Source organism: Ciconia boyciana, chromosome 2, assembly GCF_034638445.1.
Source record: "Ciconia boyciana chromosome 2, ASM3463844v1, whole genome shotgun sequence".
Lineage (NCBI taxonomy): Eukaryota > Metazoa > Chordata > Aves > Ciconiiformes > Ciconiidae > Ciconia > Ciconia boyciana.
The window spans coordinates 55250955-55269125 of NC_132935.1; the positions used below are offsets into that span (position 1 = coordinate 55250955).

The 18171-nt window shown below is 43.1% G+C and overlaps 1 protein-coding gene across 10 annotated transcripts in view; it reads right to left on the reverse strand.

Moving 5' to 3' along the window:
* The window catches only part of EPB41L3 (erythrocyte membrane protein band 4.1 like 3), a 98210-nt gene that overhangs the window by 41671 nt on the left and 38368 nt on the right, over window positions 1-18171 (reverse strand). For all 10 annotated transcript variants that reach the window (XM_072852704.1, XM_072852701.1, XM_072852694.1 and 7 more), the window contains exon 4: window positions 1143-1247. In XM_072852704.1, the coding sequence (XP_072708805.1) occupies window positions 1143-1247 (105 nt within the window). The remainder of the gene's footprint in view (window positions 1-1142; window positions 1248-18171) is intronic.

The window sequence follows — 18171 nt, forward strand, 5'->3', positions numbered from 1 at the left end:
AGTACTTCTAAACCACTTTTTAATAATGAATACGTTCTCCTCTTTCCAGTACAGGAAAGCACACCTATCTGGAAATGCACTTAAAGATCTGCCTGACTTTCACCACAACTCAAAACTAAGCATATGCTAAAGTGTTATCTTGTACTAGCATGGACCAAGTGTCTGCATAAGTGATCTTCTGAATCAGAAACAAAATCCTTATATTTAGAAGTCTGTAAAGAAAGGGGAAAAGAGAGAAAAAAAGGACTGATTTTTTTGTATCATATATAACTGAAACAAAGGGAACCTAGAAAATAAAACTGTTGTTCTCACAAGACATAAACAGCTGAAGAAGCAGTAATAGCTCCAGCTGCATCAGGGAAGACCTTTCAGGCCATGCAAAGCACAAAATACCTTCGCCTGGTGAGCTCCACTGGGCTACAGCACATATTGCTAAAAAGTTTTGTTATTGGTTTCTTTCAAAATATTTATCTTAAAATGCCAAAACCACACAGCATATTTTAAATTATCCTTTGATACTCTCTCTTTCATCATAACATGTCCAAAAAATATATATATATCACCTGCACAGTAGATCATCTTGGACACTGTTAATACACAGCTTATTTAATACCGAAGTTGAGATGCAGACAAGCAGAACGTGATTCACTATTGCTGCCAACTGCTTCTGAAGACTTATGTCTTTAGCCAAATCAACAATAACACCAGATAAAGCAAGTCAAGACTTAAAGCCTTACTTTATCTTAGCAGTTAGCAGGAGCAGTCAATCAACACCTGCCTATCTGTATCCCAGCCACAGTATTATTAAGCTGTATTTTAGTATTATATGTTTAGTAGTGTATCTCTGAATGCAAATCTGACTTTCATCTATGGCAGTAATGAAATATATCATACTAGAAAGGGAAACAGCTATATGATTAACTTCTTTCATGTTATAAACAGGCAACACAGAGGGAAGCCAGGGAAAAACACAGGGGATGCTCTCGAGAGGTAGAGAGTTACAAAAAACAATAGCTCAAGCTATGTCTATGGAACGTGGCAAGGAAGGTAACAACTTCTGAACTGTTTGCAACTGCCTGGGGGGTGTCTCATGGAGCTCTGATGTCCACATGCCAAAGGCCAGCCACAGTTGTGTGGGTTACCTTTTGGTTTTCTGTGTCTCTGTATGTTAGCCCAAAGTAGTCTTTTTCCAAAAGGTTCAGATGCTCGCAGACTTTGTCAAATAGCACTTGACCTCTGGAACGTTTCTGTGGGAAATGAACAGGAAAAAAAAATCACGTTTGCAAAATAAAGTAATATAAGCATTAAAGTAACACCTTTTTTGTTTAATTCTCAAATCAATAACCGCAAAATTATTTACTTAAACTCATCCATCCATCTTTCAAACCTATTGATCTGGAGCTTCATAAGAATCTGCTGAATGGGGCAGATCTGCTTTCCATAAAAGTTCATGTCATCTGGCAGAGTTAAAAATAAGTCAATACATGTCATGTTTCAAGTTTCAATTAGAAGATCTCTTCTGTCTTTCAGAAGAGAAACTTCAAATGCACGCCGAGGTCGTATCTCAGCAAACTGGAGCATTCTTTGTGTGCAACAGTAGCAACAAACAACGGTACAAAATATTCCCGGTCATGGACTATGAGAGCTGTGACTGGGGGGCAATCCACTGGAGGAAAAGCCGAACATGGAGACATTTCTTGCTTCAGTAGCGATATGCACTGATTCCAGGAGCCTTTTTTGTCCAACATATGGGGAAATATAATACACGATCTACTGAAATCACTGAAAGAGCCTAGTATCTCACTGGGAACGCAGCTGGGTGAGAAAGCAGTTTTTCAGTGTCCCACTAACCTTCTTTACTGCTAACACGTTAGATGAGATATCTCACTGTCAACAGCCAAAGCCCTTAGCAGAAGCTTCGTAGTATTTCTCACATTGGACAGTAAAAATTCAGGTCATCCTAGTTCTCAGTGTTATATGTGAGATTGAGAAAAAAATCTCCAAAAAACCAAACGCAGACAGAATTGTCCTCCTTATAAGCTATGTGTGCCAACTTTGATACGCATTAATTACAATAAACAATTCAAAATTATTTGGGCCACTGTTTCATCACTGCCTGCTTCCCTAAGCAGGGGAAGGAAAAGGAAAAAATCTCAGCTAAAGGAAAAAATCTCCCCACTTTATATCAAACACATGCATACATAAATATTTTAGTTGATGTCAGCACCGCAGTTTCTTTATTTGTAGCATACACATGACATGAAGCAGACTAGAAATACGCTACTTGCTTCAAACGCAGCGCAGGAGGCTGACACAAAAGAGGAGGGAATGCCGCCTCCGAATTTACACGCCTCCGCCGCCGAAGCTGTGCCCGGACCGCGCTGCCAGCTCAGCAGCCTTGGCCGGGGGGTGGATATTTCACAATCCAAGCTGACATAGCTATGCCAACAAACCCGTGGAGCCCAACGCTGGCCTCAAACTATTTTAGAAGTGGTAAGCAAGCCAAGAGAAAAGAAAAAAAGAGAATTGATGGTTGGTGCCTAACACCCTGCAAAAACATTACGAGAGATGATGGAGGGAGTGGTGCAGCGTAGCCTCATTTATGTTAAATATGGTATTTCTACTGGGGCTCTGACAGCATATTAGAAAGGAAGCAGGGAAATATCCTCTACATTTTTATTGATGGGGAAACTGCAGAGTGTGGCTGATAGAGTCTAACAAGTGTTCTCCAGCTGAGAAAAAAACAGGCACAGAATTGCATTGCAAGCGTATTGTTGTAACTTCATTTACTGGGTCTTCCAGCATCATCTGAGCAAACAGCTCTAGGGCCTTGTTCTGCTGGTTGCATGCTTTCCACCCTGTAGTAGGAAGCATAACCATACCCCAGCTCCTTTATAATTTCAAACAAATGTGCAGTTAATTCTGCACACCTCAAACTTGGAAGTAGATAATAAGAGGTTAGTGGTTTCATACTTGATGCTCCATGGAGATGATCAGGCAGATAAAGAAGATTTCACTACTGGTGTGCAGAGGGGAACAAAGTCAGAGCCTTCAAGCCAAAATTCAAGCTATAAGCAGAAACTGCCAAAATTCAAGCTATAAGCAGAAATTGCCAAATTTCTTGCTTTTCTACTTGGTAACAAACCAAGTGGTTATACTGAACAGAGAGAAATAAGCAGATTAGCTCTATAGGATAGCTGCTTTGAGAGACACTATGCCTGCACCACTGCACCATTTACATGTATTTGAATTGTGACGCTTCGCTTCAATGTCCTCTTAATTTTAAGAGTCCAACAAGGCCAACGCAGGAGCTGTTTTCTGTGGCCAATCTGTGCAGCTACACAGATGTCAGCTTTGAGAAATAGGAGCTAGCAGCTGCAAGGTATGGTGTTTTAGTAGGGAATTGCAGGAAACAGTTGTGTGGGGCTGTGCTGTAGTAAAAACCAACCATCCCCCCAAAAAAGCAATGCTCAGGATTTCTTGTTTGGCTACACATTGCGGGTAAGTGAGAATAAGTATGGCAAGCCCGGAATAATTTGCATGGCTCGTTTTTTGTCCGTGACAAAATATGTCCTCCTTCTCCTGTAGGAAGGTGCCCAAGTTGTACTCAGGCACTTTCTACAAAATTTCTGCTGCATCAGGATACAGGAAAACCTTGCCGGTGCTGCGAGAGGGCGTCAGAAATACCATGTATAACTGACAGCCCTTCCCACAGCCCTTCACCAGACACCAGGTGTGAACTGGTGATGGCTGAGGGGAAGCCTTACCAAGACCACCTTCCTTCTCACTCTCCACAGAAACACCCATCAGTGTCCAGACAGATGAGCCTCACGTTGCAGCCTTACTGCTGTCCCTGAGCACCTCTTCCCAGGAGCAGGATTCCCATGGGAGCAGGATTTAGAGGGCTCCTGTCATTTGGGGAGTGGGGGCTGCCTGGCAATGGAGCCACTGCTGATGTCCTCCAAATCCTCGTGTACCTGCGTATATGCAGCACTGCTGCTTCATACCCACATATCATTAGCATGCACACCCTCTTTCTAAAACAACATTGCACAAAAACACAGTGAAGGAAGGCTGCTGCATTAATCCATGGGAAATTAAAAGGTTTAGTTAGGAACATATAATTAAAGCAACTGAACAGACCTCCCGTGTTCTTGTTAATTGCTTTTATTTTACTGTATGCGCAAATAAGCATGCCAGACAAGGCATGGGCATCACTGCTTTGGCAGGGAGAGAATGGGAGGAGGAGGAGTGAAAGGTCAAGTTACAAATTCATACAGCTCCTCAACCCATCCTAAACCTTTGCTTTCCACCATTTTGGGGTGACAAGTCTAAGGTGATGAAAGACTGACAGTCTGTTGATTACTATGGATCACAGGTTAATGCCAAAAATGCCAAGCAATTCTCAGCAGTCCAAAAAATGTGGATTAAAAAAAAACAAACAAAAACATCAGACTTCATGCTATAAAATACTGGCCATGTAAATGAAGAGTTTTTCTGAAAGGTAAATATGGCAAGAGTCTCCTCCAAATATTCTTAGCTATTTTTCAGGCATGAATGGGATGAAATGAAATGTGTAGGTGTGGAAAAAGAGACACTTTGCTTAAGCTTTGGGAAATCAAGACAACAGAAAGAATGCAAAACATAGATTGAACAGTGTAAATGAGTACAAAAGTCCAGGATCAAAAACTTTACACTTTTCACAGCCTGCTCCCTGCAGCTTTATAAAGGCCAGGGCTCTTGCTCGAAGCTGGAATGGGAATAAACAGCCTCCAGGCTCCTGGTCAAGCTCCCAGAGAAAGGAGCCAGCAGCAGTGAACTTGGCAAGCCTGTGCCCACCAGCAATTCCCACATGCAAGGGAGAGGAGAAACGGCCTCTCTCCTCGCCAGCTTCTCCCCCAGTTTTGGAGCTGAGCTTCTCCCTCCTAGGGAGGCCGAAGGCCACAAAAGGCTCTCCTGTCCCCTAACTGGCTTCTCCAGAAACAGTCCACGCTCAAACCCCTCCACGTTGGCTTCTTCAGACCATATCCCTCCATCCCACCCCCATGCCCTTACAAGACCACCAGACCAAGATAACATGTTGTACATCACTGACAGTGAGGAGCTCAAAAATTAAGTACTTCTACCTTAGCTCTGTCTGGATAACAAGATTATTATAAAGTCAATTACTCTCATTGGTGAACATTTGGGTACAATGTCTGGTATTGCTTAATGCAGAAAAATAATGAGAAAGTTTTCCTTTATTATGATTAAGCCCATAAGCCGTAAAGTACTTATGATAAACAAACATTATTAAAGTGAAAAAATGCAAGCCTTTGTTATAGATACACTGTCACTTCAGTCACAAAATATGTATTGTGCATTAATAAACTCACAGAATCACAGATTGGCTGAGGCTGGTGGGCACCTCTGGAGATCACCCAGTCCAACCCCTCTGCTTGTGCAGGGCCACCTAGGGAAGGTTGCTCATGATCGTGTCCACTTGGGTTTTGAATATCTCTAAGGATGGAGACTCCACAGCCTGCCTGGGCAACCTCTGCCAGCGTTTCACCCTCAAAGTAAAAATGTTTTTTCTTCCATTTAAACGGAAATTCCTGTATTTCACTTTGCATCCATTGCCTCTTTTCCTGGCACTGGGTACTGCTGAGAACAATCTGGCTCTGTCTCCTTTACTCCTCCCATCAGATACTGATACACATTGGTAAGATCCCTGAGCCATCTCTTCTCCAGGCTGAGCGGTCCCAGCTCTCTCAGCCTTTCCTCACAGGAGAGACGTCCCAGCCCCTTTCACCATCTTTGTGGCCCTTCGTTGGACTCTCTCCAGTATGTCCATGTCTCTCTTGTACTGGGGAGCCCAGAACTGGACCCAGCACTCCAGAAGTGTCTCACCAGTGCTGAGCACAGGGGAAGGATCACCTCCCTCGACCTGCTGGCAACACTGCCCGATGTGGCCCAGGATGGCACTGGCCTTCTTTGCTGCCAGGGCACATCGTTGACTCTTGTTCACCTTCTTGTCCATCAGGACCCTCAGGTAATAATAAACGCTGTATTGCAGCAATCAAGCTACCATAACCATATGTTACTGTACTGTGATAAGCAATGAAGAAAATTACATGGGAAATGAGCAACCAACAACGTAGTACAGAGATTTGACACCAACTTCCTTGTCATGCAGGTGCTAGTAAGACCCCAGGAACCCTCTTTGCTATTTAGTGTGATATAAGGAAGAGATCAGGAAGATTTCAGATATTATATACTGGACAGTGCTTCCCAGCCTGGAAGCTGGTTGGGCCAGAGGAACTTTTATCAGGATCCAGAACTGCAATCTCCAAGGGGAAAATTTTGCTTCTGTGCAAGTGTAGGCTTGGCTGCCCCGAGCCAGGAGACACCCTCTCTCAGAAACATCTCCTTCGAGCTGGTATGGCTCCCGGTTCAGCAATACTGCCCTGCCCCTGAAACACAACCATTTGCAACTGTCTGCGGGGCATTTTGGCACCTGCCTTGGTGATGCAGCCCGAGGCTCTCTTTGTATGCACCCGCACCCTGAACAACACACCTTCGCTTGCTGGGTCACCTCCAACCTACCAGACCAGCCATCTTTCCTAGCTTTATTCCAGCAGAGGTGCGCCCATGCTGAGGACCTGTCACCACTCGGGCTTCTTCCAGACTGAATCCAACCCTCTGTCTGACAAATTTCTCCCTGGAGGGGCAATGCCATACTGGGACTCTCAGCAAGGCCAAGGAACCTCTCTTCTTGGGGGGTTTCAAGGCATTGGCCAGGCAATGCCACAGCTGGCCTGACCCAGTGCTGGCCATCACCCTACTCAAATCAGGGGCTGGCCCAGCCAGCCTCCCTAGTCCCATACAACCAGCATGGCTGTGATACTGGGATCCCTGTGCACCTCCACAGACGCTAAGGAGTTAATAGGTGTATACCTGATTAAAGTGTAGAGCGTTAGTCTACTCTCATACTCTATTTTTACTCACGAGCAGATTACCTTCCTCTCACTGATAGGGAACTAGGATGAGGAGCTGAAGAGCAGAAGAGAGCCCTCTCAGCTTCCTAGAAATGAAAGCTATTGCAGCCTCCAAAGTGTCGCATTTTGGAGCGGTTCTATTTTTGCATCTGATGCTGCAGTCTCATGTGGATGCAAAACGCTGAGCAAGGGCTGGGGGAGGAAGCTGTCTGCAGCACGCAGGTATGCCCCTCCTGTTTGAAAGCAATTACAAGAGATCACATTCAGACCGAGTTTTACAGACAAGGGAAAACCCGAAGATAGAAAGAGTCCCACAGCCAAACAGCTATAAAGGGACTTATTTTTGGCACCAACACGCATCATTTCCACTGCACAGTAACTGCAAGGTCAGGGCACCCCAATGAACTGAAACTTCACCTCACTTTCTGCTCAGTCAAGGAGCACAGCAAGACTAACAAGTATCACAGCTGTGGGCCTGGATTTTAAATGGAAAGAGTTTGCACATATCTTTCTGCACAAATACATATGCAAACATGACATCGCCACTTTCCTCGGAAAAGCTGTCAAGCTGCCAGCGAACAATGACACACTAGCACCAGCCTGGCACTAAACTCTGTACAATTACTGTAATAACTCTAGCTGGGCACGATCGCTGGAAGAAGGACAAACAGATTAGTATCATGAAATCCCGGTAGGAATAATTGGACTTTAACTGATGCTGAGGTTATCTGGTTCACATTCCTAATTAGCATTTGCACTTTCCAATGGATCTTAACAATGCACTGTATAAATGTACGGGCTGGCTCTAGCCTTGCATGCAGTAATGTATTTTGGCATGTGGCTGTACTAAACTCTTCTTTTTCCCCTGTTCTTTCTGGTGGGGAAGTATTAGCTAATTTTTTCATTTGCATTGTGCATGATGAAAAAGATTCCATTTGTGTCCACATCACTGATTTTATGTCATTTTACTGTTCTGATTTAAATTGCATTTTGCAAGCTTGATCAACGCTTCAGTTTCTACACTGCACAGGCCACATGTTGGCCTCCTCTGCGCAAACACAAGGAAAACACACAGGAAAGTTATACACAGCAACAAATAACTAGCATACACATGGCGAAGTTTCTCCCTCCCCATGTTGCACCTTCTGCAATTATTCTTGCAACACAAACAAGTGTAAATGATTAGCTGGTTGTCAGGAATACTTTGCACTCGCCACAGCGAGCACTCTCTTCCCACAAATTCCCCCAACTGAGTCTCCAAGATGCTGAAATTCCAGCCTCCTGACAACACACTTTCTCATTCTTTCCTCATGAGTTACCCAGCTTACACAAAAATATGCCCAATCTCAGGAAAAAAAACCCATTACTTGCGCAAATAGTCATGACTTGCAAGTTCAAGTGTATGCAAGCTTCCAAGATCACTTTTGTACTGAGAACCCCATTTCTGGGGGAGGGATTTGACCATCACAAATATGTCATAATTTAATATGCATAGGCAAATATGTGCATAATTTAATGCACATAATATGTGCATACACAAACGTATACAAATTTATGAGTAAGTGAACATTCAGTATGTTCCACGTGCAGAGGAGCTGGTGACCATATCGCAGCCCTTCTCCATCTACGGAGAGTCAGTCAGAGGTCAGGTAAGGAGCTCGTTTTTATCTGCAAATGAAACAAAAATCTGCATACTATGACATTTCCCGTATGTTTTCTGAAAGAGTTTGAGCTGGTCAAGATACGAAGGGCTGAAATGAACAATTCTAGAAGCTAATCATTGCACTTTAGGCCAGAAAATTTCCAAATAGGGAGAATGTGGTTTTTGAACAAATCTTGGTTAGAAGATGAAAAAAAAGCAGAAGGTTTATTTTTCCCAAGGAAGATAAATGTAAGAAGACATTCCAAAGTTTAACTTCATTTCACTTGTACACATTTGTATTTTGCATTTTCAGAGGATTTGCTTTTGTGTTTTTTACACTTCTCCACAGTTTCTCTCCACGGGGAAAAGATGATGAAGGAGAACGATGACAGAGGAGAAAAGAAACCCCAAATTTCTTCATATCTATCGTTTCTCAACTTAAGTCCCCAGCAGGAAGCTAAGAGGGGAGCATCCAGGAAGAAGAATAGGATGGAGTATCTTTCCTGGAGTGTTAATTGGCAGAGAACCAGCAAGTTTTCCTCTGGTTTACTGAAGCACATCTTACAGACGACATGTATAACTTGCAGGATGAGAGCTTTTAAAAGCATAACATGACTTAATCACTGGAATTTAGGCCCCTACATTCCCTGCTGTTCTTGCTGAAAATGGCACTGGCAGTTCCAGAAACACCAACGTTTAGTTCATCTGAAACTTTAGTGCGTTAAGAGTGATGTTCTAGGCATTACACAAAACCTTTTAAAGAACATCGCTTCTGCTACTGAAGAAAAACTTTGCTGAAGTTACTGGTACAACGTTGGACACAAAAGACAGCGGTAAGATATACGAAGTGACAAAGCAAACAACAAATACCCTACTCCCCTCTCCCACACAGACAAACAGAGAAAAGTTAAAGATAAAAGAAATTAACTCATCTGGTCTTTCTACTCCAACTATTTTATGCCTCTTAAGGGAAAAATCTTGGGTTTGGCACATGCAGAGTATTATAAATGAACATTTACGAGGACACATGTATCCCTTGGATGGACATAATACTCTCATCCAGTTTGTAAACAGTTCGCCAGCATGTGTAGGAGATACTGAACAAGACCTTTCTGCCAGCCTTTCAGGTGACAAAAAAAATACAGGCAATGAAAAGAAAAGGTTCAAAGCAATTGAACCACATTCATTTTTTGGTTCTCAAAAGGAAGTACCGTTTAATCTTTTCCGTATTTCAATGGTAAACTGCATTTGGAAATGTCCCAGGCCACAATACAATCTACTGAAGAAACAATTTAGCCAAATGCGGGGAGAACTAAGAACTCAGAATTTCAGAAAGATTTAGTTGAATAAAAGCTGTGTTAAAAAGACTTTTTTTTTTCCAATGTGAGTATATTTCATATCAGGAAATGGTTTTCCTGAAAGTTGCATGCCACTACAAGCTCTCCAAATGTTCTATTTCTTTATTAACCTTTTTATGTGTGAACCTGCATATACATCCCAGTAGGTGACTAATATATTCTAATAGTTTGAAATAAAAATTTCAATAGTATTTTGCCTATCTCTGCTTTTAATTTAGAACTCTATCCTATACTGCTCTGCACATACAAATGAACACCACATAAGAAAACTTACAGTAGACTAGAAGGTATTTTGACATACAGTGACGACTGGTCATCTTCTTCCCCCCCCATCATGGTACTGCTATAATTTATCAGCTTATTGATATTGATTGTAATATAGCACACTGAAATGTGTTACCATTCCTGAAAATAACTTTTCTGACACCTATCTCCTAAGTATTTAATACAAGCATTTAGATAAATATGTAACACACTATGCTACAGTTACATACCTACAGCAAGTGTCAATGACATTGTATAACATGACATAGTTTTTATCAGGGGCAACCTTCTTTAATGCCATTTGAGCTTGCAATCCTAAAAAGCCAGCACTAATCTAAAAAAACCCAGGGGACTGCTAAATCCCAGTAAGAAGATTGGTGACCTAGTCCCGATTCTGGCATCAAACCAAATTAGGGTTTTTGCCTTCTACATCAGCAGCAGAGATCACACCTGCACTGGCATCGTACGAGCTCTAAGCGTACCGATGCGTGCGCTACACAGTTTGCGTGCTTAGGAATAAAGCGGGCACTTTGTTCACGGCAATGCAAAGCAGCAAAAAGGGGGCACCTGAGAAGCAATGACTACTCTGGAGCAAGTCTTTAGATGTGGAAGTGTAACAGCCACGGCTGCATGTGCACAACGGCTACAGAAATACCTGTCAAACGTGATGATTATCAAATGCTTGGGCATCCCGAGTGCATCAACAGAATTCATACTGTAAAAATCAAGATCTGGTAACAGCTTACAAGCACTGCTCTCCGATAAAGGAAAAAAAACAGTGGATACTATTTATCAACCAGCAGTTCAATTCTCCGCACATTGATTAGTCTCACACATTTGCTAAATCCTGATGTAAAATGATAAAATGGTATTCCACGATTTCAGAGGCTTTTCAACAGAGAAAGTACCCCCCTTGCTCAGCCTTCTTAAGAACACAGATTGTTTGGGCTTGGATTTTAACTAGACGTGCAGCTGATCCGCTGGCTTACTGCCTCCTGACTGCCCTACCGCCTCCTGCAAGACACGCTGCAGTAACTCAAGCGGGTCTCTTGGGATTCAATACAGCAGCTGAAGCCTTCCAGTGGGGGTTTTCAGTATAAATATTTTCCTTATTCTACCTATACTTGGATGAGCTCATCAAACACTCATCTCTCCTGTGTAACTGCTAAGTATGCACAAGCCTAGCACCGAGACAGCAAAGGGAACCAACTGCTACCTGTACCATAAATAGTTACTGGCATGTATCAGCAAAAATCAACCATAAATATTTTGTTTATTTTCAGCTGAAAAAAGCTCTACTGTCAACATAGTCAGATTTACAGAGTAATCTTGCCGTATGAATTTAAAAGCCACAGAGCTCTCCCTGACCTACATTGCCAGGCTGGAATGGAAAAAAAATCCAAACACATCACACAGAAGCCACAGCACAGAAAGATGCTCTTGAGACAGGAGAGGCAGCATGATGATCAGGCTTTTAGATTAGGGCTACCTTAGACAGTATCACTCCATCAATGCTGGGGTTGTCAAGAAAAGTAACGTAGCCTATTCTCAAGCTACATCCAGGTTTTATCCACTTCAGATCAAAGCCATTTCTGCCAGAGCAAGATAAACCATGAGAGACAGACCTCGCTGCCTATCAAAGCTTTGCTTTGCAAGCAGGTATTTCCTCACCACCCAGTCCCATCTCCGATTACTTTGTTCACTGTATCAACAGACAGGGATAAGAAAACATAAAAGCAGCCCAACAAACACTGCATGGGGCTCAGCTGGAAAAAAATCACGCGCATGAGGTGTTAGGATTTTATATGACAGCTAATATTTTTAGGGGATAATAATAAAGTGAACATTTACTTAGTTTTGGTCTGGAAACAGCAACTCCTAGTGTTAACGTGGGGACAGCACCTATAAAATGGGAGCAACTAGCAACAGAGTTGGAGATGAATTCAGACGGCTCAGTCAGGAGCTGGAGCAGGTAACAGGCACTTGAGTAACACAGAAACGGGGCAGGAAACATGACAAAACGCAGGGAGGCTTGGCAGAAGCGTGACCGGGGCAGCGACAAGAAAATCAGCAGCTTCTCTGGGAGGAGGGGCATGGGGTAGATGGGGGAATGGACACATTGTCCAGAAATAACAGGAGGCTTTAAAATCTGAGCATCCATTTGGGGAAGGGAAAAGGGTAAGCAAAGCCCTACATCCACTGTTTGTGATTTATATTTCAGTAGCACTTAAAAACGCGTGTGGAGGTTGGGTGCTGGCTGCACCAGGCACCCCAGTAAGAAGCAGCAGGCTCTCTGGGGTGAGGACCACCCTGTGCAATACGCCTGGAGAGGACAAACGTGGAGGGACTGATGCAGTCTCACCCTGGTGAGGCCATGAGCAAGGACGGTGACAAGGACAGGACCCCTGGAGCCAACAGACCTCTGTCTCTCTGGGGTAAAAGCCGGGTAAAAGATCATCCTCTCCTGGGCTCTTGCAAACAGATTAACCAGCAATGAGCCTTGCAGTACCCGGGTTTGAGTGTGCATGACCAAAAAATTTTTAAAAACTTCTCCAGATGGAGAACAAGCTCCTGCTGCCTGGCTCATGTCCAACTGGTGCACCAAGGGGAGGGAACCGGAGGCAACATTTCACTAGGAAGTTTTCAGCTAATCATTTATTCCTTAGAAAATGCAGTTTCAGGGCAGCTGAAAATATTTGTCAATGTAGGTCGACCTCTCTCAAGAGTTTTCACTACCATGAAAAATGGCTGGCGCCTCCAAAGTATCAAAATTAAGATTTTTGTCTGCTAAACCCATCATTTCACTGCCCAAATAATTTTCAGAAACTATTAATGAAAGGCAAGAGATAAGAGGACTAGATGCAGAAAATAGATGTGGAGAGGACACGTACAAATATTTGTCTTTTGTTATTTTAAACTTTTGGCATTTATTTTGATTGCGACCATGTCCCCCTTTGTGCCAAAAGGTGGAATTTAAAGCCCAACCTGCTGCTTACTTGGTGCGACATCTGAAGGAATGACTTGGGTTTAATTCTTGGCTCTCCTTCAGTCTCTAAAATATTTGCATATTAACTGGAGGAAATACAAGAGACCCCAGCTGTCTAATCGCTTAGGTGTGTTTTCCTACCAAGGTTATAAGAGACCTTCTCCCTGAATACCACGCAGCCCAGATGTTCCCAGCTGTGAGGAGCTGCAGGGGAGCTGGGGGAGCTGAGCCTCCCCTGCCGAGGAGGAAACGCTCCAGCCCCACAAGTGCCACATCAGCATCCTCCCTCCGCCTCGTGGCATTTCCAAAAGGCTTGGCTCAGCCTGAAGTGACTTTTTTTGATTTAGATTTCTTTAGCTTCAGTAAAATGATAATAATAATCACCACCACTAAAAGGGAGGCCAAACATTTTTATTTTTGTTTCAATTACCAAACTGAAGCAAAAAACCTTTTTCTGCTCAGCCTCACAGTTGATTATTATGAGCTGGACAACAGTGGTATCGATTTCCAGACCCTTATGCTTCTTGAATTGACAAGTATTTTAAATCATAAAAAGCTGCCTACAGTATATGGAAAAAGCAAGACAGAAGAGCTGTATATTAACTCTATTCAGCTGGAACATATTCAAGCAATACTCAGACTCCTACTGACATGTGTCAGGTAACACAGATCTTAACTGAATCCCCTGGCTAATCTAAGTCAGCCCTAATTAGTGGGTCTGGGGACAGAAAACATTCGGTGTAACAACGACGATGCATCTCAATGCAGTCACATTTACTGAAACACGTCCCGGGGAAGGAACAAAAACCTAAAACAAAGCTCTTCATATTAAATTAACTGAAATGTAAGCAATGAGTAGGTCAAAAGGAAAAGACATTTAAAAAAATTCCCTCTTGCATTCAGTAATTAGTTTCACATGTAAAGCCATTTGCAAGAGACTGTGTGGAATTCATTAAACAATTAAAACGTGCAGGGGGTAACTGAAACTGTATCCTTCACAAAGCAGAGTGCATCTTATTACAGCGGTTTCCTTCCTGACCTTAAAGCCTACCTCAAAACGGATGAGAAATTCAGTGTTATTAAACTTCCTGTGCAAAAGCAGAGCACAGGTCTGTTGCTGTGACGGGTGCTGGGGAAAGGGTTAGCTTGGTCGCTGGGTGGGGACGGGGACAGGGGGGCCATGCGTTCCCCCACTGCCATATAGAAACACAGAAGGGTTTTTCCTCCAGAGGTAGTCTTGCAAGCCAGATTTAGAAAACCAGGAAAAGAAACGCATGCAGCACTGAAGTCAGCCACCGCTGACTGGCATTGACTTCATTTCTGGCAGTGGTGGCAGAGCAGAAGTAAGTCTGCTTGTTCTCTATTCTTCAAGCCTGTCCTATGACCATCTTTAATGACTTATTTTTTTTAAGAAAGCGTCCATGTACTCTCACTTTTCTACAGGAGAAAGAAAAGTTCATGTGAAACACAACACTCCATCCTATTTGAGAATCCATTTATTTCATGCCCATTTTGTCTCCAAAAAGGGGTCTCAGCACATACTTGTGCAGGGAAGAAAGGGACCTGTTCACTTCAGTCTGCCTCTGTCCATGTTATAAACCCTAGTTTTGAATGTGTGGAAATAAAACATCACCATTTCAACTCAAGTAGGCTACTCTGAAGTCACTTGAGGGCATGGGGAAACCCAATATTACGAAAACGGGGTCTCCATCAGGGAGTCACCAGAGGTTCATCACAAAGCTATAGCAGGGGCTATCGCTGCCTACAGCATGGGACACTCAGCTACTGTCCAGGTCCCAGCAGCAGCATGACTGAGAAAACTGGGTGAAAAAACCCTCAAACACAGTGTATTTTTACCAATCCCCTCCTACCTCTGCTGACCCTCACCCACCAAGACGAAGGGACACCAGTAATGCTTTCTGCGACGCTGGCTTTCCATGTGCTTCTGCAGCCTGAGTCCTATGGCAACTCACTCTGTTTGATGTAGGGCTGTGGAGATGTCACAGACAGGCTGCCAAGGAAACATTTGTTTTCATTTACTGCTGTCCTGCACGATAAGAAAGTCTGAGCAGTAGAAGAATGAAGAAGGAGTATAAATTACCAATGGGCTTAGACAGCTGAGCCTTTGAAAATGAAATCTAATTATTTTACCATTCATTTAGACAGATTATGTTATAGCTTTCTGATCTCACTTTGTGATTAATAACATGTAAACGTTTAGAGCAGAAACGATGAATGCAAATTCCAACCTGTTTTAGGAGGACACTTCAAATTAGGCTACATATAAGGGAGAGGATGACAGCTGGTTCCACTTGCATCTTTTACTTAAAATGCAGTAGTCTAGATAACAGAAAATTGAGATGGGGCAGAGAGGGAAGAGGAGGGAAATAAATCCCAGAAATAGCGTAGTTGTACCACAGCACTTAAAACCCCCTACGTAAAGCGGGGGTTCGGTTCTTCAAACCAACAAATGCAAAGTATAGGTCTAGCTTGCTTAATAGAGGAGTCTTCAGCACCCTCTTTGCAGTGCCGATTTGGTCCCAGCTGTGGACTTGGCCGCTTCTGAAATAAAGCATTTCTGGTCCTGATGCTGGCTGGGAGAGCGCAATGAAGAGCGCAAGGAGAACCGCTCAGCATCCACCTGAGCAGACTGTGTCAACTCCTGTGACTGAGAGCCCATTAGAAACCTCCAGCTTCTTCGTGACATGGGAGAACCACATAGCCACCCTGAGGCTGTTTTTCTTTGATGGAGTATCGGGGACAATGTCAGCATACAGCAACTACTTCTGCTCCAAAAGCCACAGCTGTCCCTGGACAGGCGAAGCACCATTAGACAGCCATCCCACCTCTGAAAGGAAACACCCCTCTTAAATGAGGCCACCACTACCATCTGTAGGCTCCCGGACAAGAGCGGCAGTGGGGGTACAGATGGTAACGCTTCTGGTTTATAGTTTTGGAGGAGGATGAATGAACAGGTTGGGTTACCTACTTAACCTGGTTTTGGCTTGTAATGTCTTACTGCATGAAAGACTTTCTGGGTCAGGATAGATACAACACACAGGCAGTACCACTGTGGGGCCTCAGGAGAAAGCTTTTACCTGGCATTTGCTTAAGATCCTTTCACCGAATAGATATCACATTAAATGAACCATTGTTAACCTCAGCTTTGAAGTTACCTCTGCTACATTTTCCCCTGTAGATATATCTCATACAATATGAAAAACTCCTGGTGTCACAAATGCAAAGTACTGGATGTGAGAGAGACTGAAAGATACAGGAGAAGGCAGTGAAGATGTTCAGCATTAAATATGGAATAGGAAAGAGGGGCTTCTGAAACAAAGAACACCAAGGGGATAATGGGTTAACCAAACCCACCTCAGAAGCATCTCATTCTGTGAGTATGTGCAATTTCGGCTGTCAGGTCATTAACTGCATGAACACATAATTGATAAGCTGTAGGTTGCGCTCCACTTGAGAGCAATAAGCTCCTTTAAATTATATTAATATTTAACATATATAAAAGCATTTGTCATTTGCAAAGCACTCTATAGGGTAACTGATGGATTCTGTAATGACCCCCAACTCCCAGACTAGGGAATGCAATTCTAGAGGGACAAATATCTGGCCCACATCCAAATCAAAATTCACTGACAGAGCTATTATTCTAGCTCAGAATTAGGTTTCTAAGTTTCTTCTAGGTCCTTCTAGATCACACTGCTTTGTAGCCTTCAGTGGGTAAAAGCATGACACACAGACAGAGCTGGAAGACAGAAGCTGACAACATGGGATGACATTTCTGACTCTCATCCACCGATTGTCACATCCCTACCCTGGGCCACCATCCACACCGAAAGATGCAGTTAAGTGGGTTAAACACAAGGAATGGAAATATTAAATATTGATTGCCATGTGTTGTCCGCTCCTCTCCCCTTTCCTTTAAGGAATTAATCTTGGGGAATTTACTGACTTCCATAATTTGTTATGTCTTTCAGTATACTTTTTTAATATATTATTTTCCCCCCAGTTTAAAGGGATACTGTAAGTTCACTTGTAGGTGATCCTTAAAATATGACAGCATTTTTCTGAAATGTGACAGATTATTTCTCATGCTGCAGCACTGAGCTTCTGCAAAAAAGCCACAGGACTTTGTTGTTACCCAAAATTTCTGTAGGAGAACTTCACCTTCAGCCTCCTACATGGTTTCCTGAGATGTCTCCTGAGACAGACCCTCAGGCTCCCTGCCCTACTAACTCCCTTTGTATATACTTTTTTTCCCCAGGGAGAAAAAGCACAGTGAAAGTCACATAATTTCTCTTGGCTGGACACAGCATCCTTTTGCTGTAGCTGAACTTTATGAACATGGAAAGTGGACTCCCCTGGGGATCTGCCAAGTATTCCCATGGGCCAGAGTGGGCTGTGCCAGAGAGGTACCTGTAGTTGCACCCTCAATACACACAGTATGCTGACAATACCACCTAGGAAGGATGCAAAGTCTGGATCATCCATTTAAGGTATATAAATGCATGCGTCACTCCAGTTGCACTTGTTCCCCGAAATATCTGTGCCTTCTAAACTGCTCCCTGAAATATTTGTGCCTCCTAACCAACTTCTGTTTCAATGCACCCAATGGTCTGCTCATCATCATAGCTTTGTCATTTGAGGATTCATCCTTTTAGGAGCTCTATTCTCATCAATATTACGTTCTGCCTAGGAAGTCTAACCATCTTAGAAGCTGATAAAGTGATTATTGATGACAGTCAATACAACTTAAAAATATTTCAGCAGTGTAAGTAGAAAAAATGCATACAAAATTTATATTGGACATTATTCAAGAGCTATTCAGAACTTGCAAAGCAGAGAAATCTGACAAGCAATAAGACATGACAGCTTCTATATGATGGCATTTTGACACTTCAACTCCAGAAGAGTCCAAGTTTAGCGAAA